The sequence below is a fragment of the Rattus norvegicus genome, chromosome 10 (assembly GCF_036323735.1).
Source record: "Rattus norvegicus strain BN/NHsdMcwi chromosome 10, GRCr8, whole genome shotgun sequence".
Lineage (NCBI taxonomy): Eukaryota > Metazoa > Chordata > Mammalia > Rodentia > Muridae > Rattus > Rattus norvegicus.
Genome location: NC_086028.1, coordinates 38,605,665 through 38,633,660, shown reverse-complemented (window position 1 = coordinate 38,633,660; position 27,996 = coordinate 38,605,665). Strand labels below are relative to the sequence as shown.

General features: G+C 44.5%; 1 protein-coding gene across 6 annotated transcripts; it reads left to right on the top strand.

Annotated features, from left to right (window-relative positions):
- Positions 1-284: 284 nt before the first annotated feature.
- On the top strand, positions 285-27,996 carry Slc22a21 (solute carrier family 22 (organic cation transporter), member 21). 6 transcript variants are annotated; one of them, XM_008767743.4, is made up of 10 exons: positions 285-3,076; positions 10,732-10,835; positions 18,164-18,318; positions 19,206-19,377; positions 20,490-20,616; positions 22,456-22,565; positions 23,633-23,847; positions 25,593-25,775; positions 26,979-27,114; positions 27,444-27,996. In XM_008767743.4, exons 1-10 carry the CDS (start codon positions 2,684-2,686, stop codon positions 27,514-27,516), a joined length of 1,668 nt encoding a protein of 555 aa, XP_008765965.1. In that variant the 5' UTR covers positions 285-2,683; the 3' UTR covers positions 27,517-27,996. The 6 variants fall into 6 exon arrangements, with proteins under 6 accessions (XP_008765965.1, XP_038943122.1, XP_038943124.1 ...); XM_039087195.2 differs by lacking the exon at positions 10,732-10,835 and having other exon boundaries at positions 2,959-3,076; XM_039087194.2 differs by lacking the exons at positions 10,732-10,835; positions 18,164-18,318.

The following is a 27,996-nucleotide window of genomic DNA, read 5'->3' as shown; positions in this document are numbered from 1 at the left end:
GACTCTGAAAGCCACATCAAGTAGCTGCATTGTTAGTCCACTGATGCTCTGCAGGCCCCGCTGTGTCACATGATCATACCACCAACTGGCAAAGAACTCTTGCTAGGTCTGGGGAGATGGCTCAGTTAGTAAGGTGATGACGGAGAATAGGATGTGATCTAAAAACCTAAGGAGGCTGAATATACGATCTTAATTAAGTAAAATCATAACAATTATTTTTATTTTTTTAAAAAGCAAACTAGCATGCCTGGGTCCTGGGTTAAATCCTCAAAACCACAAAAAAAGAAAAAAGAAAGAAAAGAAAAACCCACGGGAGAAAACAAACAAACGAACAAAAACCATTGAAATGCACTTTCATAAGATAGAAACATCATGTAATGCTCAAATTATTAGTAACAACCCAAAATTTAAAGGCCTTAAAAAATGCCAACCAACAAGGTAACCACTAACTAGAAGTAGCTGCTGAGTATTTAAATGTGCTTCACTAGATTCAACTGAAATGTCCTCTAAACTACACACTGAAGTCTTAAGACTTAGTATGAAAGACAGGGATTAGTGGTTTTTAATAAGAATTGAATTCATTTCAATGCTTTCATGCCAATTTTATAATAAAACAATAACATTGTTACAGTTAATTGCATACTTTTTAAAGAAAAGCCTTTCTTACCAGACTGGGATCCCATCCAGGGCCTGGTGCATGTGAGGTAAGCACTCTCCCACTGAGCCACACCCCAGCGCTAACGGATAGGCAGCCCTGCCAGGGAGAACACAGGACAGCCACTTCCATCTCGACTTCACATGTCCCCGCACATGTGAATCTGTAACTATACTTCAAACTCTTAGTTCTTTATGCAACATTTGAATCTGACCACGTAAAACTTTTAGTTACTAAATCTGGAAATTGTTGTTAATACAGTTGTGATAATGATTGTTGTCAACTTGACAGGGTCTAGAATCACCTAAGAGGGAAATCTCTAGGCATATCTGTGAGGAAGTTTCTAGATCAGGTTAGTTGAAGTGGGAAGAGTATCCCTAACAGTGGGTGGCATCCGGTCCATGGCCTGGGGTCCAGGACTAAATAAAGAGGAGAAGCAAGCTAAGCACCAGCATTTATCACTCCTGGCTTCCTGGCTGAGGATAGACTGTGACAAGCTGACTCCTGCCACCATGCCTTCCCAGAGTGACTGACTCCACCCTCTGACCTGGAGCCCAAACAAACCCTTTCTCCCTTAAGTTGCTTTTGTCTATGTAACAAGAAAAGCTACTAATACAATAGGTATCAAGACAATTTTAATGATAATGCTGTTTATGCCTGTTGTCCCTGCTACTGGAGAGGATGAGGTAGGTTATCATTTATGATCAAAGTTGCAGATAAAGCCAGGAAAATATAGTAGGACCCATCTCATAAATAAATAAATAAATAAATAAATAAATAAATAAATAGTAAAATTATAAATGTAACTTCTCATTTCACTTGACAATATTACTTTAGAATCACACAGTTGCTATTTTTTATACCTTATCTTTTTTTTAATTCTAGAAAGTAGTATTTGCACAAAATAATGGGTTTCATTGTGAGACTGTGTGTTTGTTGTGAGACAGGGTTTCACTGTGCAGCCCTGGCTGGCCTGAAACTAACTATGTAGATCATCGCCAGTCTGCTCTTAATTAACTGTGAAAATAACTAATCTGAGAGTTTAATCCTAGTCGAAGATCCTGAATCTTGAAGTTAAATTTTAATATTTACGTAAGTCAGTGTGATGAACGACTGCCCACAGCCTCATGACCACAGTCTCAAAATCTGTCTCGATCTTTTAATGATTATTATGTGAGTGGGCGTTTTGCCTGCATGTATGCCTGTGCACTTAATGTATGCCTGGTGTCCTGGAGACCAGAGAAGGGCACTAATTTACTGGAGTTACAGAAGGTTGTAAGCCACCAACGCATGCTGGGAATTGAACTCAGGTCCTCTGAAGGAGCAGATTTCCGGTGGGATACAATCCCTTCCTGACCTATAACAAAAAGTTGAGAGAGTATTTCATACTGAAATCCTAAACTTTTCTCCAAGTCAACACCCAATTTGGTCACCACTTCCCCCAAAGGAGGCTTGGGGACCTGCTCTGGGGTGTGGCTTGAGAAGACATAAATGTCCCCCAAGCATCAGCTTCTTCGGGGCGGGGACTACAGAGGCCCCGCCCCCAGCCCTACTTGCCTACACTCTGGGCTGGACGCCGAGGGACTTCACCTCAGGGCTTTCCTCAAGGAACAGCTCGGGTACTGGGCAAGGGACTCCAAGCCTCCCTCTGAATTCTGAAGCCAGGCCATTTCGGTCCGGGACCAGGTCCGCCTCACGTACAGGCGCGTCCAGTGCCTACTAATGATCACGCCGGCCCCGCCCACCTCAAGTTTCGTCTCAGGGCTGCACTGCCCACCTTGGAGTCTAGGCCAGAAGCGGAGTCCAACATGGCCTCACGCCCTGGGTGTCTTTGGCACTGGCGGAGTCTGAGGCGGCGGGAGGAACTCACGAGCTTGTTCGTGTGGAAAACGTCTCCCGACGCTTTCTCGCACTCCTCTTGGACCAGTGACTGGGGTTCCGGGCGCACGCGCATAGCCAAACCGTGCGTCTCCCACTGCGCCCAAGTGTCTTCAGATTCCCAGCGGGACCCGGTGGACTGCCTACTATATGCCTGACTACGACGAGTTGACCGCCTTTCTGGGCGAGTGGGGGCCCTTCCAGCGCCTCATCTTCTTCCTGCTCAGTGCCAGCATCATCCCCAATGGCTTTACTGGGTTGTCAGCCGTGTTCCTGACGGCGAGTCCGGAGCACCGTTGCCTGGTACCAGACACCGTGAACCTGAGCAGCGCGTGGCGCAACCACAGCATCCCGTTGGAGATGAAGGACGGACGGCAGGTGCCTCATAAATGCCGCCGCTACCGACTGGCCACCATCGCCAACTTCTCTGCTCTGGGACTGGAGCCAGGAGAGGATGTGGACCTGAAGCAGCTGGAACTGGAGAACTGCCTGGATGGCTGGGAATACAGCAAGGAGGTCTTCCTGTCCACCATCGTGACAGAGGTAGGTGGCAGCCCCCTGTCAGGGTCTGGTGACATCGAGGGCGATGGTTGTTGCCTTCATCCAACCCACAAGCTCTCTGGTGATGAGCATCTTCCAGGAACATTTTATGAGATGATTTCTAACCACAGTACACCCCTCGGTGTACAAGTGTCAGGCTGGCCATCGGTCCATAGGTCGCATTGAAAATAGAGTCCGGAAGGTGCTGCCCCTAGGAGATGCCCTGAGACCTTGAGTGGTGGGACTTTTCCAAGATACTGGTGTGTTTCAGAGGCGTGGAATTAGGACTTGCTCCAGAGAAGTGGCCACAGTTTTAGCCTCTGTTCAGAAAGGAAATACTCTTTGCAGAACTTTTTTTTTTTTTTTCCGGAGCTGGGGACCCAACCCAGGGCCTTGTGCTTGTTTGCAGAACTTTTTAAAGTTAAAGAAACATGTATTTCAAACTCTACTCTTTCTCTAGTTACTCTTCCTTCCCTCACCTATCCTCACCCCAAAATGAAGTCTTGTCGTGCCCCAGGAGAAACTGTCTTCCATTTGCCCTCGATTGTTATTTCTTAAGGACCCATGTGGCTGCAGATCTATCCAGGGTGACTTGTTGATATGGAGTCTTCTCCACAGTATTCTGAGACAAGATCACTGGAAAGTTAAATTAAGGCATATAACCTTCTCTAATGAGTGGTGGAAACCAAATTCTTCATCCCCTCATATTCTTGGGTGACTTTGACACTTCTCTGTCACTCAGCTGGGTATGTGACTGACATGCTGCTTATTGGTGCATGTGGATGTGTTTGGGGTACTTGGGCACCAATTGTAATTTCCTGGGATCTGTACCCAACCCTCTCTCCCCATAATAGAAAAATAATCCTTATTATATATGAGGTCAAGAGGTACTTTTTGGGGCTAGAGAGATAACTCAGTGGGTAAGAGTGCTTGCTACTCGATCATAAAGAGACCTGATTTTGAATACAAGCCCCTATACTAGAAAGAAAGGAAGAAAGAAAGAAAGGAAGAAAGGAAGGAAGAAAGAAAGGAAGGAAGCAAGCAGGCCCTCATGCAGAAGACTCAAGTTCAGTTCCTAGAACCCCCATCGGGCCGCTCAGAACCACCTGGAACTTCAGTTTCAGATAATCCAGCATCCTCTTCTCAGCACATGTGGCATACACTCACATAGACAGATATTCATACACCAAAAATAATTTTTTAATACTCTTTTGTAAAAGCAGGGAAAGAAGCAGGGAAAGCCAGGCACAGCAACACAGTTCAGTGAGAGACCCTTTCTCAGAGGAATAAAGCAGAACATCCACTTTATTCCTCTGGTCTCCATGTCGGCATTCATGTCTATTCATAGGAGTCTTATCTCAATGAACGGTTTGAGAATACTTGACAGCTATATTAATATATCATTGAACCCAGAGAACCTGAGTCAAATGTACTAGAGAGGCACATTTCTGACTAGAAAGAAGTGCAGACCCTTGGTCATAGCTGTTCTAGAGTCTCCAAGTTTGGTTCCCCTTACAGCTTTCCAGCCATGAAGCTTGACTCGTGGCCAAGTCCATCATCCACCCACCAAGTAGAAGAGAAGCACTGATGGTCTGGGCTTCCAGAGCTTTAGGTATATAACTGAGTAGCCAGATGAGTACAGGAGTACTAGGTTCAAGGGTAAGCTCATCATCTTAGTTAGGGTTTCATTGCTATAAAGAGACACCGTGACCAAGGCAACTCTTATAAAGGACATTTAATTGAGACTGACTTACAGTTTCAGAGGTTCAGTCCATTATCATCATGGAAGGAAGCATGGTAGCAGGCAAATAGACATGGTGCTGGAGGAGTTGCTGAGAGTTTTACATCTTGATCTAGAGGCAGCTAGAATGAAACTTTCTTTTGCACTAGGCAGAGCTTGAGCGTAGGACCTCAAAATCCACCCCTACAGTGACATACTTCCTTCAACAAGGTTACACCTACTCCAACAGGGCCACACCTCCTAATAGTGCCACTTCCCATGGGTCAAGCATATTGAAACCACCATATTCCACTCTGTGATGGCTATTCCTGATCTTCAACTTGACTACATCTGAATGAACAACAATTCAGAAATGAAGGATACATCTGTGGTCCAGATCTTGAAGCATTGTGGCCATGAAAAGCTTAGTCTCAGGCAAGATACTACATGCCTTTAATCCTAGGAGACAGTGGCAAACAGATCTCTGAGTTCAAGGCCAGCATGGGGCAAAGCAAGTTCCAAATCCAGGCCTGGTGGTACACACTTTTAATCTGGGTCATGCCTTATGCTGGGGGCCTATGTAAGGACAATGGAAAAAGGAAGTGTTTATTCTTCGTCTGTTTGCACTTACTTGCCAGCACATCTGCTGGAACCTACTTCTTCAGGATTCCAGCTTTAGAGAAGACTATCTGAAATACCCAGCCTCATGGGACTGAGTAATTCATCAGTACCTTGAACTACTGAAAGCTCTCCAAACACTCTGGGAGCTTGGAGAATATTGAAGGCTATGGTGGAAATTATATTTCAAACTTAAAGAGGTAAATACCTTTGACTATCTTGATCCATCAATTGTGACTGGCAATGGATTAGGTGACATAGTATACGAAAATTTCTACAGTTTGTGGGAAAATAAGGAAAATGATTTTGCTGGCTCGTTGCTCTTAGCATCTCTGAATAAATTGATAATGGAAAGCAATGAGCTGCATGATAAAATTGACCGACTGCAGATGCAGGAAAACAATCTAAAGATTTCTAAGACTCCCCTGAAGAGAATCTTCCCTCCAGCAGCCATAGAGCTCAAGTTGCAGAACAATCAAACTGAAGTATTTGTTATAAGGTTGGCTGAATTACAGTGAAAATTCAAGTTTCAGCCTCAGACAGTGTCAGCAGTTAAAATAAGGGCATTAATTGGCAAAGAATGAAATCCTATAACCTGGGGTGGGGATGTGTGGCTGAGAACTTTAAATCCTCATATTCTCATGGGGAGTCTCACCTCACCTGAGGAAGTAGTACCCACAGCCCCACCTCTTGAAATATTACCCTTTTTACCTGCAGAAATTGCTCCTTCATTGTTTGATAAACCAGCAGTGACTTTCTCTGAAAAAATTGCCAGGAAAGTCAATACTGATGTTCTTCAAGGTCTATAGGTTTCCACTAGACCTGTAAGCAAACTTAATGTAAAGAAGGCCCCTAGAGGAAAAGTTAGAAAGTCTAGTCCATGAGGAAGTGTGCTTCACTATTAAGGAAATTAATGAGTTTGCTAATTCATTCAAGCAGAAGTCTGGGGAATATGTGTGAGAATGGACTTTAAGGGTGTAGGATAATGGTTGAAGAAACAAAACTAGATCAGGCTGAGTTTATTGATATGAGCCCTCTGAGTGGAGATTCTAGGTTTAATATGGAAGCTCGCAAGTTACAAAAAGGTGTCAAAAGTTTGTTTGAATGGTTGACTGAAGCGTTTCTCAAAAGATGGGCCTACTGAAAAGGAGTTGTAGTTGCCTGATATTCTTTGACTTAGTGTTGATGAAGGGATTTTAAGGGTGAGGGAAATTGCAATGACAGAGTAGATACACTGTGTGAAACCTAATGCTCCACAATGGAAAGGCCCAGAAAACAAGCCCTTCATGAATCCTTTAAGATGCAAAATGGTGATAGAAAAAGAGATCAGCATCACTGAGGTGAAATCTTCTGTGAAGTGTTTTCTGAGAGCAGAAAAAAAAAAAACTGTTCCAAAGATAGCCAAGGTTGTACGTCATGCTTCAGCTGGGCTTGGTAATATGTAAGAACCACCCAAGTGGTACTGGTTTTGAAGACATGAAGGGTTATGGAGAGCAGCTGAGGCTTGGCACTGCAAGAGGCCAGGAAAAGTCATTGGTAAGAAGCTGCAGCCTCAGTTGCAGTTGATAGCCCAGGAATGAAGGGGTCATGCAAAGAAGTTGAGGCTTGGCACCATGAAGAGAGCCTATGAGAGGCTATTGGTGAAGCCTAGTTGCAGCAGGAAACCCTAGCATATTGGAGATGCCAGAACTATGGGATGACCACCAAGAACAGTAGAGGAAGTGGAGTGGAGTCAACCAGAGCCTAGAGTGCTACAGAGGGCAGAGCTGGAGAAGTGACCCAAGCCCTTTGGAGGAGCTCCAAGCATGTGTGGATCGCAGACATTGGAACAAGAAGGTATAAAGTTTAAGTTGCCTTGGATACCCCAAGGTGCTAGAGATATCAGAGCCATGGGATACCTTCCGAGGAAAGCTGCTAAAGGAGTGGAACCAGCCCAAGAGAGAGAAGTTTGTTGCAGTCAACAAAGATGAAGAGTTGGAGATATGAAAGCACTTTAATATCAGACATGGAGATGCAGCTTGGAGTTTGCCCAGCAGGTTTGGTCTTGCTTTGGTCCAATATTCCTACTATAACATTTTGTAATGGTAATGTATATCCTGTGATGTTGGAAGTATATAATCTGCTTTTTAATTTTTGAGATTACAATTCAGTGATTAGGTGAATCTCAGAAGAGACTTTGGACTTTTAACATTGTTGAGACTGTTATAGACTATGGGACTTTTGAAGTTGGACTGAATGTATTTTGCATTATGCTATGATGACAATTTTGTGTTTTCCTATACTTAGCTGATGACAGTTCATCTACTCTCTATTCTTATACTTAGAATTATTTACTCTTTATTTATAACCTTGTCTTTTCATGGTGCACAACAAAACCTGTGGTCATATCTATAGATCACAAGATCCAGGAACTCAGGCCCAACACAGAATGAAATGTTTTCTTTGACCATTTAACTGGTCCCAAGTCTACTTTTCTCTCTGGTACAATTACATGCTTGTAACACATAAATGCTCACTGTCCTCCTTTTGTAACCCTCACTATTCTATAAGGGAGGAGGCACATTCTGCTCTTAATTCTAACTTTTTTTATATCTTTCTGGCAAAACAACTTAAACCATCTCCTTAAACTTTCTATCAACTATCTAACTTCCTAAAACTATTTAAATCAAATCTGGAATCACAGAATCATTAATTGATCTAAACAGCATTATCTCAGGAAAGTTTATATTTATTTTGATCTGTAGGAAACTTGGCTCAACATAGTGGATTATCACCCAGGAAGTAATCACACCAGGCTATGGGCAATAAGGATCTCTCTGTGCCAGATGTATGAGGAATATAGCAATGACAAACATGAGAAGGCACATTGGTAGCAAGAAGCGATCCTGGGATGAAGCTCCTAGAGCTGTGCCTCTCCAGAATTCACCCATTGCAGCTGTACAAAACAGTGGGGCATCACCCACCAGAGATAATGGAAAAGAAAGGATATGGGAGAAGTGGACCTGTTTAGAAAGATTCTTTGAAGCAATTCCCATCTGTGTTGTCTGGAAATTAGCAATTCAGTTCTCTGGTTAGCAGGCAGCAGCAGCTTGATCCACTCACAAACACTTCACAGATACACCAACAGTCCAGTTCGGTAGAGTCTGGTTAGCAACAGCAGGGACATGACCTAGCAGAAACAGGCAGGCCTCAGCTTCGGCTCGAGTCAGCAGGAGGGACCAACAGTAACACCAGGAGAAGTTCTCAGCTGTGCCTCTCTCTCGGGGAAGCAAAGATCAGCGAAGACACAAGACCCACAAGCATAGCTAGCTGTACCAGCAAGCCAAGCTCTGTGTCCTTCACTCCATTGAGTCCTATTTATACCCTACAAACATCATGTGTCCTCCACAAGCCTTGCCTCAGCACAGGTCTTGCCTCAGAATGTGCATCCAGTCAGCCGGAGTCCTTGCAAGCAGCAACAAACTGCAGCACAGCACCAGAAGTTTTTTGGTGTGTTTCTCTCTATGGAGTCCCAACAAATGCAGCTCAACTACACAATGTAAGACAAACCAATATATACATGTCATTAGCAAAGAATCCTTCATTCCATGTCCTTTTACATGCTTACTTTAGCAGAGCATCCTCTCTCCTGTGTCTACTTCAGTGAAACATTCCTTCATGAGTCTGCCTTAGCCTTTCACATCTGTCCACTTTAACAAAATGTTCCTTCACATGTTTGCCCCAGCAAAAACGCCATCCAACCAACTTTCCAAAGAACAGTTACGTTTCCACCCCAGGGACTACACAGATGAACCACCAATGCTGTGCAGAATCTGCTGGCCTTTGTAGTGTCCTCGAACAACCTGAACATCATCATCCTTTAGAATGGGCATAGATTGAACATTATAATTCTCTCTCAGCTCTTTGGAAAGAGGGGGAAACATGATGTTCCTCCGAATGTGAGAAGGTGCATTGAAATGCCATCTATAGTTCTTGCTTTGGTCAGAAGTCACGAAGGAATTGAACTTCATTTTGGTGGTTGTGATCCCCACATTCTATTCTTGATTCTAACTTTATTATATCTTTCTGGCAAAACAACTAAAGCCATCTCCTTAAACTTTCTACCAATTATTCTAACTTGCTAAAATTATTTGAATCAAATCAGGAATTCTATAAAATCATTAGTACATCTAAACAGCATTAAATCAGTGAAAGTTCATCTTTATGTTGATCTGCAGGAAATTTGCCCAATAGAGTGGACTGATACCTAGGAATCATTAGGCTATGTAATATTGGCAGGAAAGGCAAATCAGCTGCAATGAGCAATCCTGGAGTGAAGTCTCTAGGGTTCACGCCTCTCCAGAGCATACCTATCACAGCCATACAAAACAGTAGGGCATCCCCCGTGCATGGCTTTGCCAAGCTCTGCAAAATTTAAAGTTTCCTTCTATACACAGTCTATGACCAAGCAACATCTTCCTGGGAACCACTAAAGTCCCTGTTTGGACTGTTTGCTAGTCTTACAGCTCCATATTGGGCTGAGACCTCAAAATATCTAAGTGTCACTGTTTCCCCATGTACCCCACTCTCCCCTGCACAGATCACTTCCTGGTTGTGGTAACTGTAATGGAACCATATTTTGAATGGTGGAAATGCGAGCAGAGAAGCCTATTTTTTTTTTTTGCCCCATCTCTGTTTTCTAGACAAGGAAATTAAGGCACTGTTCAGTGTGATGGGTAGGGCCTTATGTGAGGTTAGAAAACCAGGTAACACTGAAGTAGCAGTTAACACCCAGCTTCCAGACTCCCAGTTCATAGCTCCAAGGCATTCTGGGTTTAGTCAGATGTGTGGGGCAGTGTGGTATCAGATGTTCCAGCATAGAATACTACAGGTACTGAAGGGACCATTGACTTGATGGGAGCCCAAAGACAGTTGATGGAACAAGTCTAGACAGAGCGCTGTCAGCCCTTTGGCCTCAATCTTTTGCTGGATGCTTTGCCTCTTAGACTCCCCACAAGAGTACCTTGCCTCTTCCACATTCCTTGGCATCACAAAAGCATTGCTGACCAGAGGTCAGTATCTGGCTTGGTAGAATGCTGTTACTTGCTCCTCTCCCCCTCCTTAAGTTAAACCGTGACATGGGAGCCTACAATATGAAAGACAAGATGGAGAGGGAGAGGCCACCTGCTTTCTCTGCTTTCCTGCTCAGGTGAGTCATTGCGTAGATCATTGAGCTCCTATAGTCAGAACATTCGGGATGTAGGGTATGCCAGTTCATTTTCCAAGAAGCCTTAAATTTCAGAAAAGGAGTGAGTGATGCATCCCTTTGCTCCTCCTACAGTGGAACCTGGTGTGTAACGATGCCTGGAAAGCCCCACTCACCACCTCCATGTTTTACGTGGGTGTGCTCTTAGGCTCCTTCATTTCGGGACAGCTCTCAGACAGGTAAGGTGTCCAGCACTAATCAAGGAGTATATACCTGGACTTGACTTCAAATGATGATGTTCTCTTAGCCCAGGGCCATTTGTTTCAGAAGCAACAGTATCTATGTCTAGCATAGACTCCATATCAAGTAAAACAGGCCAACAACCTCCCACAGTATTTTCTAATCCTTACTAAACAGAGAAAACTGAGCTAGTCAAGCCATGTGTGCCCATGGTCCAATGACTGGTTACTTTGTCATGAGTCACATCTATACTAGTCTGGATTACTTTCCTTAGGAGATTATACCATTCTCCCATCCCTGAAGAGGAGAGAGATTGACATTACACATGTGTGGATGCACTGTGTTGTACATTAGTCAACACCATGGTGGCCACTTCTGTATTTGCAAGAAGACCAGCTTACTCTCTGAGCAACGTTAGAAAAGTGTTGTGAGAAGCAGAACTCGGCTGTCCTTTAGCAAAGTGGCCTGTGGTTATGGCACTTACTGTGTGACCAAGAGAGTGAATGTTATTTGTTACAAGCATAGTATTGTCCAATTTTAAAGCTTTTATCTGAGGTCCATTAATGGCTCAGAAAATCAAAATGCCCTTGAAATTTAAGTAATGGGTGGGGGTACACACCTCTCATCTTAGTACTCAGATGACTGAGAGCAGAGGGTTGAGAGTTCAAGGTCATCTTGGGCTACTTAGGGAGAATCTGCCTCAGCAACCAAAGGCAACAATAAAATCGGGGATTGTTGAGGAAGGGTCGCTGTCTTTATTGTTATTTCATCAAGGTCCACAGCTTTTGTGAAATTCTCAGATTCATTATGCTAAGTTCCTTTAGTTGGAGCTTTGGGATCTATCACAGACAGCTGAGGTCAGCAGAGAGGACTTCAACAGATCCTTAGCTATGGTGACACTAACAGGATACTCCTAGACCCAGGAGAGCAGGGTTCTCAACTTGTGGGTCGCAACCCCCTTTACAGATATCCCATATCAGATATCCTGCATGTCAGATATTTACATTACAGTTCTCAGGAGTAACAAAATAATATTTATGTAGTAGCAATGAAAATAATTTTATAGCTGAGGGGTCGCCAGCATTTGAGGGGGATCCCAGCATTAGGAAGCTGAGAACCTCTGCAGTAAAGGGTGCTCAGCATCTTCCTGGCCAGCTAGGAAGCTCACAGAGAAGTCCAGGCTGAGACAGAATGTCATCTTGCCTGGGAAGCAAAGCTACTTGCTCTCTCACATGCTCTGTCACATGCTCTGTCACATGCTCCTGAAGCTGCATGATTTCATGTGTACATCTACGGATCAGTCTCCCATCATTTCTCAAAGTTTTTTGGGTCTTGTTTGTTGTTTTTTAAATTTGTATTTGTGATTTGTGTACAAATGTACAGTGGGGGAGAGGTATGTGAACAAAAACTTTCATTTAGAGGTCAGGAGAAAATAGAGGAATCCTACTTTTGATATTAGTTCTAGGGATCCAACCGAATTCATGATGCTCACACAGCCTGCTGAGCCATCTTGCTGGCCCTTGGCTTTGTGAGTGTTTTTTTTTTCTCCAGACAAGAAACTAGCTGACCTAGTACTTGCTGTGTAAGCCAGGCTGACATTAAATGTATGGCAGTCCTCCTGAATCAGGATGTACACCACTCTCGGCTAATGAAAACTTACAAACTGCATATCTCATTAGATTTATTTTTCAAAAGTCACTTAGTGATTAAATATAAAATACTGAACTGCTACAGGGTACACTACAGGCATCACTAAGATGTCGTGTCTAGAGGCACACTGCTTTAGGACCAGTACTCAGGAAGCAGAGGCAGGTGGTTCTCTCAGTTTGAAAATAGTCTGGTATATACAGAGCTACACAGAGAAACCCTGTTTCAAAAACAAAAACTAATTTTTTTTTAAATAGAGATGTCAGTAGGCTGTGACCATGATTGCAAGTTTTGGCTGAGCCTGAGGCCCCTCCCTGTTGGGAATGACACTTCTCTTAATCTAGTAACAAGCATTGATTGATTGCTCTTGTCTATTTAGCAAATATGTAGTATGTGCCAGGCACTGTTCCAAGTACAGCACACCTTAAAAACCAAATAGGTGACCATATCTTCACCCCCTGTGACAGGAACTGTTATTCCCACTTTGTAAGTGGGGCAAGTAAAACACTGTGGCTAATTTATGTGCCAGGGTATGTGGTTGGCAAGTGGTAGTTTCTACTGAGGCCCAGGGCTCCTTGCTCCTCTGGCTTTCTGGACTATCTCTGCTCATCCAGAACGCGCCTTTACAGAGCAGATAGATGGATTCAACTTACTGAAGAAGCGATTATTTTCCTTGGCCATGGGAAATGATACCAGGGAAGGTCAGAGTGCCATGAAAGTGTCCATCAGGGGTCAGGAGGATTTACTGGGAAGCAAAGCATGAGCTGAAAGTTGAAAGATGAGTAGACATTTGGTGTCAAAGAGGTGGAGAGAAGAAGGGCACTCTGGGCAGGAAAACCCATCATGTGTTAAAGTCTAGACAAGAGGCTTAGGAACAGAAAAAAGTCCACTGTGGTTGAGGTCTGGAAACTCAGATGGAGACAAGGACCACGAAGCAGGCAGAGGCCAGAGCTGATGGGCAAACGTGGCTTAGCTCAGATCACAGTGAAGCATTTGGATTGGAGAAGTGAGGAGCCTTGAGAGTTGTTTTTTAAACCAGAGTGTGACTATCAGACATGCATTTTGAAAAAGGATTTGATAGGATTGTATTGATGGAAGGAAAATGAGAAGCGTGTGTGTGTGTGTGTGTGTGTGTGTGTGTGTGTGTGTGTGTGTGTGTGTGTGTGTGTGTGTGTAGCCAGGGCTACCCTGGAACTTGATCTGTAAACCAGGCTGTCTTTGAATTTATAGATGTGCCTGCCTGGGATTAAAGGTATGTGCCACCACCACTTGGCACGTTGTCATGAGTTTTTGAGATTACTAAACTAGCTTTCTGGATTATGAGAGGTTCAACACAGAATAAGTAGACTGGTATTTCCTGGTTTTGTAAATATGTGTGTTTGCCATTTTGTTGCCAGTCTTTAAAAGTGACCGGACCAGGTCTGTGAGTGGGAGACATTGCTCTGAGTAAAGCTCAACCACCTGAGTTCTGTCATCAGGACCCACATGGTAGGAGAGAACCAACCCCAGCAAGTTGTCCTCTGACTACCACATGCACTCCTCTAGTTCACATGCACCCCACCATCCTACACCCTAACCTCTCACCCCTCACCCAAAATATAACAAATGAAAAGGTAAAGTTCAAAATGAAGTTTTCTACTCTAAGCATGGTTATGCGTACCTATAATCCAGGCACTAGAAGCTAAACAGAAGGATAGACTTTGAGGCCAGCCTAGCTATATGTAAGACACTGTTTAAAAACAAAAGTGAGGGGGCTGGGGATTTAGCTCAGTGGTAAGGCCCTGGGTTTGGTCCTCAGCTCCAAAATAAATAAATAAATAAATAAATAAATAAATAAATAAATAAATAAATAAATAAATAAAAAGTGAACACATTAAATAAACATAAAAAATAAAAAACGAGGATTTTTTTCTTTACAACTTCCAGCTGCCAGAAAGTAGTGATGTAAAGTATTCCCTAGATCTCTGTCGTCCTGAGCAGCGTTTGGAAGGAAGGAGGATAGAGCTTACACTAGTCTGTCTTGTACTTGTAGTATACCCTCCTTACAAACAATCAGAGTCTCCTCCTTTACCAATCGATAGCCATAGAGTCTTTTGCAGTTTGGCTCCTTTCTTCCTCCAAAGCCCTGTTGGGCAGCTAATGCCTTTCTGAGTTAATCACGTACTCATATGCATGCTCAGCAGCCACAGCACCTGTACTGAGAGTCTGAATCCTCCTTCCATTTAATGCTGTCTCTTGGCCATACGAATGGCTCAAGGTGGCAGTTTCCATTACCTCAGTTCCTGGATTTCATGGCACTGAAGAGAAATTAGTGAATGAAAAGTGATGTCACAGGATCAATAATGGTCTCTCATTCTAGACTGAATACTTCCCCGTTGGCATCTGTTACCTTTTCTTTGGACCTCATCAGTGCTCCATCGTCAGGAAGATCATCCCATAGTGCACAATACCTGCCCTTGGAGTCTGAGTTCCTTAATGTGTCTCTGTGGACCTGTAGACCGTTTCCTTTATGCACTTGTCTCAGTGTATCATGGCATGTCCAGTAGCATGGTTAATTAAAGTGTGGTTAATATTGCCTCACCAACCAGACAGTACCTTCTTAAGGGCAACCACATTGCCAGTTTTTAATATAAGAGAGTAAGCACTCCTGAATGCACATGGTGCGAGCCAGCTGAGACCAGTCTCAAGCAGAAGCGCTACTTTCCTTCAGGTTGATTGTGGGTGGAGATTATTAAAATAGCTTACATCATAGGCTAGACAATAGCAGCACAGCAAGACCTGAGAGAAGACTTCAGGCCCGTGTGGTGTGGCACAGTAGTGTCCCTTCCACACTTCATAACAATCTCAGTGCAATCCCATAGTCTGGGAAGGAGATTGAAAAGTTTCCTGTTTGGCCCATATTTGGCTGTTACTAGGAGTAATCAGGGAGTGATAAATTCAAGAATGCAGGTGATGGAGAAATATCTCTCTTGATGAGTCATGACTGAGGAAATCTTTAAGGTTGGGGAGGATAAGAATCTAGAGAAACAAGTTTACTTTAGATCTGGAAACCAAATTACTTTCGATTCCATCATCATGACAATTCAACCAAAATGGAGGTGGCCTGAGAACAACTGCAAGTCAGGTAGGAGAACTTCAAGGCCTCAGAAGCCCATCCAGTGTTTGCCCATCCAAGTTAGCACCCATGAGTAACCACTTCCGTGTCAGTGCCAATCATAATTGATAGAGGGATAGTTCAAAGCAACAAACCCTGAAGCCTAAAACTGCCCCGAATCACAAAGAGAAACTTCAAACTCTGAATCCTGAACCTGGGGAATTAGCACAGTGAAGGGCTGCCCCACAACCATGAAGTTCCATACTCAGTCCCCAGCACCCATGTAATATCAGGGTGGCATGGCATGCCTTTATTGTCCCAGTGACTGAAGGACAGGAGCAGCAGGCTCCCTGGAGATTATTGGCAAGTCACCCTAGCCTAGGAGTGAGTTCTAGATGCCCGTGAGAAACCGGTCTTAAAATGGTGTTCTGCATAATAACACCGAGATTGACCTCTGGTCTCCACATGCATATACACACATGTGCACAGGAGAACACACACTCACACATATGCACAAAATGCACATGTACACACACACACACACACACACACACACACACACACACCAAGGAAAGCCTCCAAAAAGAGATTCTCACTGTAAGGAAGGATGTAAAGAAAATAGAAGGCTATGTCCCGGGAAGGGATTGATGCATGCTTTGATAGCACTCAGGAAAACTGCAACACGTTAGTCAGAACAGATGCCTAGAACACCAGAGGAAGCATTGTGTCAGGTGTATCAAAGAGTGCTTCCCTAAGAGATCAGTGTGTGAGTCTGCATGGACTTAGGAGAAGGCCCACCATGTAGACGGTGCATGTGAATGTATTCTCCAGAAAGAACCATGACCAAAAGAAAACAAGCGTGCTAACTTAGCAAAGACAGCAGCAGTCTACACTGTAGGTGATGGTGCCAGTCTTCTGCTCCTCTGCTGCCTTTGTGCAGTTGCCCGTAATCTATCCCATAATATACAGTTTTGAGTGCTGGGTCTTCTTTTTGCAGTTGCTTTTGTTTCCATTTCATTTGTGATGGAAATTTAACCCAGGACCTTGTGTGTGCTCAGCATGCACTTGCCTCTGAGCTATACCCGTCTCCTCTGGGTACTCTGATGTACAAGTATTTTTTTCTATAATTCACTATGCTATAGATGTCATATTTGCATAATTTCCAGTTCTAGACATATAGATAGATAGATAGATAGATAGATAGATAGATAGATAGATAGATAGATAGATAGATAGATAGATTATATATAGGCTTTTTTATTTTGTGCATTTCATGAATATTTGATTTCATGAAAAATACATTATCCCAACATCAATTTCGAATGTAACTATTGTGCTGATATGTTGAAACATCCTCAGTCAATGAAGAGATGTGCTTTTTTGTGCCTCTATCCTTGTGAAAGATGACCATTTCTCCAGATCCTTGGGTGACAGATGGAGGGGTGGTGGTTGTTGTGTTTCTTTGGTTTTTGTTGGTTTTTTTTGATCCCCAAGAGTTAGATTGGGGATCAGAGAGACCACCCAGATGTTGAGAGAACTGGCGCTCTTGAAGGACCTGGGTTCAATTTCCAGCTCCTGCTTAGATGCCTAGAACCCCCAGTTCTAGGGGGTCTAATCCCCTCTTCTGGCCTCTGAGGGCCCCAAGCATGCATATAGTGTGCCCAGTCATATGTGCAGGGAAAACTCCTGTACACATAAGATAAAATTAAAAATTTTTAACTCAAAAAAAAAAAGATATATTGCTTGGCTGGCGACCTTCTCAACAGGTAACTGCTTGTTGCCCATAATGACCTGAGTTTAGTCCACAGTATTCAACTGGTTGATGGAAAGAATCAACTCCCATAAGTTGTCCTCTGACCTCCACATGGATGTACCCCAGTAAATAAAAATGAAAGAAAATTTAAAACAAGAAATTAGAATTGTGAATTGGGGTAGACCACAACGGTAGAACACGAGCCTAGAACTAGGTTTTCAGCCCTGATAAAGCAGAAGAAAGACATTGTGGTTGCTTCAGCTGACTTCGGGAATAAAATAATGCACACAGTTACCAGACATGTTTGTTAACACACTTCTTTATAAATATTTTGCTCCTGAACGCTACCAACATGTGACTGTTTTATGCTTATCAAAATATATGTGCCATTGTCTATTTGATTGTGTAAAGAATATGAAATATTCTGTCATATTATTTCTCAAACCCTCCTAAAAATGTAAATAAGTGTAGTTAATGTTTTAATTTGTAAGGCATTATACTGTTTTAAAAGTCATATTGTTACACAATGATGCATTTAAGGTTTTTATGTGTATTTGTCTGTAAAGCTTATTATGAACATGTGGATTTACACATAACAAATGTCTTTCCATCCCCTGCAGTCATTAGCCCCATTGTGGCACTGCCATTGAGGCAGCCTGAGTGTCCAGGCTACACATTCATCCTGGAAAGTATGGAATTCAATGTTCGCATGGAGAGTGAGAGGGAGGGAACTACCCTGGTGCCAGTCCCTGTGTCAGGAGACAGCCCCTCTGTGGAGCCAGTGGCTGCTGCCTCTCCCAGCTGCTTCTCTGTGATCCTCCTTTCCTCTCCAGGTTTGGTCGCAAGCCTGTGCTGTTTTGGACCATGGGCATGCATACTGGCTTCAGCTTCCTGCAGGTCTTCTCTGTGAACTTCGAGATGTTTACTCTGCTCTTTGCCCTTGTTGGCATGGGACATATATCCAACTACGTGGCAGCATTTGTTCTGGGTATGGACATCAGGTTGGAGTTTAGTTCTAGATCCTGCATTTCACTTTACTGGAGACAAGTTGTGATGTCCCTCACTAGAATTCCCTAGTAAATAAACCTACTTCACCACATGGGAAGTTGAGCCTGACAAGGGTTCTGACTTCTGATGTCCTGTTCTTCTGGCCTCTGACTTGTGGCCTCTTGGCCTTATTAGTACTTCAGTCATTAACTAGGATTCCCTTTTTAAAGGCTTGCATGGAAAGAAGGAGGCACACCAAGGGGAGATGGGCCATGATGGGCAGGCTCCCCAGGAAAGGGATGCTGCAGAGCATTGCTGCCTATCAGTGTCTGCCCAGGAGAGTGAGTTGAGCAGTGCAGTTCAGGTTTGGGTCAGAGTCTATCCTTCAATGCTATGACTTAGACAAGCCACCTTGTTCCCACTGGAAAGCTTCTAGTCTCCCTGTTTAGAAGAGCCTTGCTCTAACCAATCAGATCACTGGGTTCCTTTGGCTGTATACTGGGAAGGATGATTATTTTCTTTTCTCAGTTACTAGGTCATTTTTTCTACAAAGGATAATAGTTAGCATGTGTGGCTTTAGTGGTGATTTTGCCTTTGGTTAATTCTTCCTTGCGTAAGGATTTACAGGGGTGTAACGCTCTTTAGCATGTGTCTGAGGGTGGTGATGATGTTTTCATAAGAGAACTGTTGCCTAGGGACCTCAGAGAAATACCCCAGGAGCAAATCAGAGCAGACTTAGTCAGTTCAGATGTAGCCCCCTCCCAGAGACTCTGAGCACACAGCTACTTCTGGCTCCCTCTTGTCTCTATGTTAAAAATGATATCACAGAAGATTTATAGGAAATAACCCTAATTAATGATTAACTTGACTCTTCCTTGTTTTGAACAGGAACAGAAATTCTTTCCAAGTCAATTCGAATTATATTCGCCACCTTAGGAATTTGCATATTTTTTGCATTTGGCTTCATGGTGCTGCCTCTGTTTGCATACTTCATCAGAGACTGGAGGATGCTGCTGATGGCAATTACTTTACCAGGGGTGCTGTGTGGGGCTCTCTGGTGGTAAGTGTGGCCCTGGCCCTTGGGCTGCCTACCCTGGGGGTGGCTTCTGTGTCACGTCCAGTAGAGGGCAGCAGTAGGCCTAAAATTTCAATTCTAGATCCCACAAAAGGGGGGTGCATATTATTTATGTCAGTTCACAAAATCTCCCCATACTCAGAAAAGTCAAAAGAACACAGAATCCCAAGACATTAGCAGGTATCTCCTCTGCCCTGTTCTACGTCGAAGTAAGAATTTGCTGCAAGCAGATAGAGACCAGCCAAACCTCTGGGAAGTCCCCAGGTCCCAGCAAGACCTAGACTATAGCTGCTTGATGCTGAGGCCCCAGACCGGGGGGGTTGGAAAGTAAAGAGAGGGAGAGCTCCACATTGAGCTTCCTCCAGTGGCTGTGCAGAGGAAGGCAGGTCCAGCTGTGCTGCCACAGAGGAAGATTGGGCAGGGAAAGCAACAGCTATTCCAAGCCAAGAATGGATCCTGGCAGGTAGACTAGACTAAGTTGAGATCCTCACCCCTTGCACAGTGGAGAGCATCCTGGAGAGAATGGGAGCAGAAAAAACAATGTATCGTGGCTCCTGGTTATGAGAGGAGAGAGGGCTGCCTGGTCACAAGCATAAGGAAAATACTCACCAGTCTCCGGCCCTAATAACAAGGCTGTTTTGTGTAGAGAGACCGACAAGTCTATTGAGTAAATCAGAGGTGGAGTAGGAAGAAGTGGATGTTAAGTGATCTCTGCAGAAGATCCTGTGCCTCTCTCGGACAGAGTAGAATAGAGCAGGATCTAGGTGGGCCTGACTCTCAGCAGAAGCCAGGCATCAGGAGCCCATCTTGTACCTGTCTCCTTAAAGCCCAGAAGGGGGCACCACCATTGCAGACATGCAGATGCCAGCCAGAGTGGGGATCCCCTTGGGATGTACAGGAGGATGCTTCAGGGTTTGCTCATTCCACTCAGAGCTCACACCTCAGGTAGTTACTGGACCATTTCTATTTCTGCCTTATGAATACTGCACATTCCACGCTCCTGCCTCTCTGTCTGAAACCTCACTTCCCGTATGCAGTTGAGCCATGTCCAGCCTCTAGAGAGCAGGAGGCCTCACTAGATTGTGCTGTACTTCCAGGTTCATCCCTGAGTCCCCCCGATGGCTCATCTCTCAAGGCCGAGTTAAAGAGGCAGAGGTGATCATCCGCAAAGCTGCCAAATTCAATGGGATTGTTGCGCCTTCCACTATCTTCGATCCCAGTGAGGTAAACACCATGTGGAAGCCACTGGGGAGGCTCCCACTGACCGTTTGAGGTCAGCAGCATGCAGCACAGCTCACAGGAACTTAGCCCTTGCCTTCCCTAAGCCATGGGCACCCCTAAGGCAAGGGTTGTTAAATGTAGAAGTTGGAGGAATAGAAGGATGGATGATTCAGTCTGTAAAGTGCTCGCCACACAAGCATCAGGGCCCAAGTTCAGATCCCCAACAACAGACTGAATGTCAGGCATGGCTGAGTGTGGCTGTAATCCCAGTACTGGGGGAGCAGAGACAGCAGGACCCCTGGAGCTTACTGGACAGAAGGACAATCAGTCAATGAGAGACCCTGCGTCAAAGATAAGCTAGAAAAGTGATTGGTGGTGACATCCCAGGTCAACCTGTAGTCTTCATTCACATACACACAGATACACACATCCATGTGGTGCATACACATATACACTCATGAGTACACACAGACCTCAGAGGATGAGAGGGATGTGTTCTAACTCCCATGATTTTTTTCTTGCCATGTTTCCTTTCCTATTCCAGTAATCATACTTTTTACACATTGCTTGCTTTCCTGCCTCCTTGCTTGCTTTTTTTTAACATAGATTCTTACTGTGTAACCCTGACTGGTCTGGAACTCTCTGTGTAGACCAGGCTTATCTCAAACAATGATCTGACTCTTCTGCCTCCCAAGAGCTGAAATTAAAGAGATATGCCACCAAGTCTGGCTTAACCATCACTTTTTAATAGTAAACACCCTTCATGAGAAAGGGGCTTCCTTTGACTTTAGTGTTTTGGGAAGTCCTTGTTTCTTACATCTTGGGGACCGCTGTCTGAAGATAGAATACTGTAGATTCGCACCCAGCAGTGTTCTGTGTCTGACAGGCTTTACTCATCAAGTACCATCCATGTCCTTTCTCACAGCCACCTCTTTCCTGTTCTCATAAACCATGAGGAATTCCTTACAGTGTAGCAACAAGCATGTTTGAAATGTTCTGGGCTTATGAGGACGTGGGCCTTGGTTATAGGAAACCAAGATGCTGATAGCCACTGAGAGTCCTTAAATGGTGGCCTAGGAGCAGCTGTGACTCAGCATGCTCTGGACGGACTCTGAAGCACAGAAGTGAGGCCTGGAATGTGCCTGAGGACATCTTAAGTCAGGGTGCTTTGCTGGCATTTAAGTAAGGGATAGGTGTGGGTAAACCCATAGCCTCATTGGCATCACTTAGGAAATTGAGGCTGTTTCAGAGGATTTGAGTCCCAAGTTGACCTTTTGCTGAACAGCTGAGCTGGGTTAACTAAGAAAGCAGTGACAGTGTGTTTAGGCATGACGGCCTTGGCTCTGCTGGATCTCATAGGAAGTTACTCTGGGTGAAGGGTGGCTCAGTTTTCCTGCTTTCAATTAGATTTTTTTTTCTGGAAGAAGACCAGTAACTATATGGTATGAGGACCCCAAACATTCGTTCCATTTAAATGTCAGTTCAGTAAAATACACAGTCTTACTTTTCTCTGACTGAAAGCAAGGAGTCAGCCTACCATAGGAATCCCAAAAGCCTCCCTGGGAGGCGACCAGTGAGGATGGACGGGGTAATGCAAGCAGCTGTCTGCTTGGGCCTCTGCCTTTGCTGTACACCTCTCTTAATCCCTCATTGTCCTTTATTCTAGTTTGTTCTTGACTAAGGCTGCAGGGACCTTAGACATTCCCTTGAGTCATTGTACTTCTGTCTTTTCAAGGAAGAACCTTGGAATGTTCCCTAACTCTTGAGAAGTAGATAGCGAAAATGATGGGGGCTAGGTGTATGTCTATATGAGGCACGTCTTCAACCTGTTCTCCTTCCTAGACCACTAACTTACAAGATGGAAATGCCAAAAATACTCAGTCGCACCACATTTATGATCTGGTCCGAACACGGAATATCAGGATCCTCACCATCATGTCCATAATCCTGTGGTGCGTAAGTGAGACCTGCCTAAACCACACCCACTGTCAGGACTCTTGTCTACAGACACACTTCAGACCAAAGCTGTCATCACATGACACAAGGGTTCTTCCTTGGGATGGATGGCAGCCATGGGGACATAACAGTTTTTAATGTAATGGAAACCCAGAAAAGGAGAAAATGATCATGGTGGCTGAGATCTCGGGGTCCCACAAGGGAATCCCATAGGTCCTTCCTTGATTGTTCTGTCTCTTGTCCCCTCCCTCAGTAGATTATCTGTGGTAAATAGTCAGGAAGGAGCTGACAGAAATTCTACTGTGCTCATGGAGACAGAAGGACTGGCCCTACATTGAGGCCACATTGTCTGTCATTTACACACACCCTACAACAACCCCCAGCTCCATTTCTGTCTGTTCTTCCTAAAAAGTTCTCTATTGGTGACACACACACTCTGGCTAGGACAGTTGGGGGTTTGAAGAAGGGATTTAGTGAAGACACTTCATGCTTTATGCTCCTGAGGCTGCTAAGAGCTTTCTGGAAACATGAAAGCATTATAGGGCCCTTCTGGGATTTTCATAGAGCAGTGGTTCTCAAATTTTCTAATGCTGTGAAACTTTAATACTGTTCCTCATGTTATAGTAAACTCCAGTCTTGCTACTTCATACTGTAATTTTCTGACTGCCGTGAATCATAATGTATGGTTTGTTTGTTTGTTTGTTTTTGGTTTTGGGGTGGTTTTTTTTTTTTTTTTTTTTTTTTTTGAAGATAGAGGTTTGCCAAAGGGATTGGGAAATTGGGCTTTTGTAAACCGAGTGTTTGGTGTAAGATTCTAATGTTGAAATGCACATTGGGACTTTCTCTAGTAATTAAGTCATTGTGAATTATATGAAGCATTATGCTAAGACACTTTCTTTATGGGATGATCTGAGCTATAAATCAGGAATGGAGTCTGCTACTGCCCTCCCATTCCCCTGCACCAAAGGCAGTTTAGGACTTGTCAGGATGAAAGTTTGTCGAGGTGTGTGGGTCTGGAGAGATGGATGTTGCTTCTCCAGCTCTCTTCTGCACCCTCTTTCAGGCTGACCATATCAGTGGGCTACTTCGGACTTTCTCTTGACACTCCTAACTTGAATGGGAACATCTACGTGAATGGCTTCCTACTGGCAGCTGTTGAAGTCCCTGCCTATGTGTTGGCCTGGCTATTGCTACAGCATGTGACCCGGCGTTATTCCATGGCTGGTTCCCTTTTCTTGGGTGGCAGTGTCCTTCTCATATTGCAACTTGTGCCTTCAGGTATGGGCCACATTAATTTACAATCCTGAGTCTCCTGTGTTTCCCTTTCTTTTTTTTTTTTTTTTTTTTTTTGGTTCTTTTTTTTTCGGAGCAGGGGACTGAACCCAGGGCCTTGCGCTTCCTAGGTAAGTGCTCTACCACTGAGCTAAATCCCCAGCCCCGTGTTTCCCTTTCTTGAACCAGGCTATTAATGGCGTGAAGAAAGTAAAGACTCTTATACGTGTGCTGCATGTATACAATGTTCACTTAAAAATCAAGAGATGGTGTCATAAAACAAGAGTGTTCTTCATGGCCTGGGCTTGTTTGGTGGGAAGAAAGCATCCGGCTGTTGATTAAGCCCTAGGCCCAAGTTAATATATTCATATGTATTTTCCTCTAGAATAAAGAAAAAAGAGAGTCATCCCACTAGTTCTGTCATATTACTTATTCAATCAATAGCTGGAGTGGCTCTGCATGGAGTCTGTTTCTAGTGGAGAAGACAAGGTAGATGCTGGTCCTTCACAGATGTTAGTAACATCTGTGAACAGAAATAAAGGAAATTCAACTCATCTAAAGAGCAGTCATGGGTAGCACCCTGAACAAGAGGTATTGAGTAAAGTTTACATGAGGTAACAGAACACCTTCGGAAGGTCAGGAGAATATTACAGATTTGATAGTGAAGACAGAGCCTGAGACATGGGTAACACCTGTAATCCAAGAACAGGAGGAGGATGCAGGAGAATCAGTTCAAAGTCAACCTTGGCCATTTGGGGCATCTGACATTGGCCTGGGCTACATTATTGCTCTGATATTCTAATAGAAATGAGTCCATCATGATTATAAAAAGAAAGAAAAGAAAGGTCTCAGAGACTGTACATAGGACTTTTCTGGTAAAACTGCCTTGGTACCCCACTGGAGGGCAGAAGGAGTACATTCTGACCAGAAGACAAGTTAATTTGTCCATTTTTTTGCCAGAATCATTCATGCCCCTTTGGTTTGGGAACCTCTGGTCATTACTTTGAGAACCGTGATACTGAGACCCCCACCCCTACAGAGGACTACACCATTATGTGGCAGAAGGAACCTAGGAGCGGCTCTCACCTGAGCTCACAGTGATCTGTGGGACACTTAGTTATACCCATTAGGAGTGAAGTCAATTGGAGGGTCATCCCCAAGTTCAGATGGTTTTATTACACTTATTTATTTGGAGAAGGGAGACATGTTTCCAGCACACATGTAAAGGTCAGAGGACAACTTGCAGGATGTGGGAAGTGTTGGATCTCTCCTTCCAGTGTGCAGATCCTGGGGATGAAACTCAAGTTTTGGGCTTGGCTGAAAGCTCTGTTGCCCACTGGGCCACCTCGAAAGCCCAGATCTATGAACTCCTTGAGTAGACTGCACACACGACCTGAGTTAGAACTGACCTCCCCCATTCACACACAAGTCCTGAGTTAGATGCACCGTGCCCTCAGTGTGAGGACCAGGTGAAGCAGCTCACTTTAACACGGATTAAGGTAGGCGGGCTAGGCCGATAGGGCGCTTATGTCGGTGCCTCCGGGTTGAGGGACATGTACCCTCACATGAAGTGCCCTGTCTCCTTTACTAATCTCCTTTGAGGAATCTTAGCCATAGTGTTTTCTTCCAACAGGAAGTTACAGAAACTGACCAACCCTCTCCACCCCAAATCAGGGAGAAAAGGGAAAAGAACGCCTCAAGGCAACCCTTACACTGACGCTCTTGACTGTGCTCTTTTTCTGTCTCTCCAGATTTACTTTACTTGTCCACTGCCCTGGTGATGGTGGGCAAGTTTGGAATCACCTCTGCCTATTCCATGGTCTATGTGTACACGGCCGAGCTGTACCCCACTGTGGTCAGAAACATGGGTGTGGGGGTCAGCTCCACAGCATCCCGCCTTGGCAGCATCCTGTCTCCCTACTTTGTCTACCTTGGTAAGTTCCACAGTGCACTGGAGCGATGGGACAGAAGCTCTAAGTAGCCTTAATGTGAGCTGGAGAACAAGCACCCAGGTTAGCAGGATGCTTCAGTTCCTGGATCCCTGACTGGAGAAGGTCCTTTGCAAGTGTAGTGTGGAGAAGGCCCTCATTTGCAAATGGAAAACAGCTCACAGAGCAGCTAGATGGGAATGAGAAAGTGTGGGAGTTTCTACTTCAGTCTCCCCAGACCTTCCATCACAAAGTACAATTTCTTTATCATGCTTTAGGGAGCTAGTGTGCTTTACTGGAGGAATATCATTTTAGAGTTAGGAACATGAAGAGAATCCTGTCCATTCAAGAGATCTGATAGACAGACAGTTGCCATAACTTAAACACTTCATTCATTCAGTGTATCTGTGGAGGTCAGAGAACAATTTAGGGAGTCAGTTCTTTTCTTCTACCATGTGTATCCTGGGGATGGAACCCCAGACTCCACGCTTAGCAGCAAGTATTTTAAGCAGCTGAGCCATCTCCCTGGCCCTCAGTTTACTTTCCAAGACAATAGTCGACTAAGTTGTACAAGCTGGGCTTGAACTTGCTCTGCAGCCCCAGCAGCCCTTGAACTTTTGCTCCTCTTGCCTCAGCCTGCTGACCGGGTGGCATACAGGCCTGCATGGCACCCTTGACAGGGTGTTGTATGCCCTGTAAAGATGTGCCTTTTGACATTTTATGTAGCAGGACACCAATCTCTGTGGTTCAGAGAAGTCCTCCCTCCTGGCAGGGCTCCTCCTCTGCATAGCTCCAGCTCAGGAGAGGACTCGCCAGTGTCCAGAGAGCAGCAAGTCCCTTGCAAGCTCCATGGCTCTACTTAGGCGGCCCCTGGTCTAACCTGAGTGCAAATAGACTGTGACCGATCTACAGAGGTGGAAATTTGTTCCTGTCCTGGACAAGCCCCTTGTGTTGCCTGGAAAGCCTGCAGCTGTCCTGTCTCTGTTCCCCTAGACCTCTCTCTTGTCTAGTATAAACACTGCTGGACCTCGGGCACATGTGTTCCAGGTCTGGGTTCTGACTCTTTAGATGCCAGACTCACTCTGGCAGCCCAGGCTTTAGGAACACTGTCGCCAACAGGACAGCAAGCCCTCTCTAGAGTCCTGAGAGAATGAAAGGCCCAACCAAGATCAAGTCTCACTGTAACCTGGGTCCTCTGCTCAACCACAGGTGCCTATGATCGCCACCTGCCTTATATCGTCATGGGAAGTCTGACCATCCTGACAGCTATCATCACTTTCTTCTTCCCAGAGAGCTCTGGAGTTTCACTTCCAGACACCATTGACGAGATGCAAAAGGTCAAGCGGTAAGAGACTTCACTCCCCACACTGTGGGTATATTGAGTCAGATCCTGGCCAAGTCTTAAAGCTGCAACCCTTTGAAGTAGTGCTCTCTGCATACCTTCTCTCACAAACACCTGGACTACTTTGACCACGCTGCTATCGAGGGCAATGGTTTGCTCCTGTATGACCATGGGCACGCCCAGGAAAGCAACAGCTTGATTTTAGAAAAGAGATCTCAGGGAACTTCAGAATCCACCAGGGGTTTTTCCCCCAAACCTGGCTTGCTTGTTTTGCAACTGATGGGTATCTTTAGAAGATTTGTAATTAACATTTGTTTTTCTTGTTTTAATAGAATAAGACGAGTGTCAGCCATGAGTAAGAAAGGGTCTGCACCAGATTCTAAAAGAAAAGTCTCCACATCCTAAAGGCTTTTAACACCTGGTTCAGAAGCTAAAAAACTGAACTGAAAACCTGCATGCTGTCAGAAATACTGTGAGTGACCCAGGGCTTTCTGTTCTGTTGACCTTGTGTCTAACAAGCATCTGTCCTGAAGAGCCACCTTCCTCCAGGGCCACCAAGGCTAACGACACACAGCTTGCACATCCCATCACAGTGTGGTCTGGGGCCTCCCAGAGAAGTTACTGAGTCTCTTGAAGCCGTGGGACTTGGAAGACTGAGAAACATCTGCTAGACATGCTTTGTTATCCTGGAAGACCTGATAGTCACAGACAGAACAGCAGGTCTGTTTCCCCTCCTTTCACTAACTGAAGAACTTACAGGAAAGGAATAAAAGTGACTCAGTGGTGGTGTGCTTGTTTGGATGGCACAGGGCCCTGGACATGATCAAATGCACCAAAAAGAAACAAAAAAAAAGTCTTTTCAGAAAATAAATGATTTCATGGATA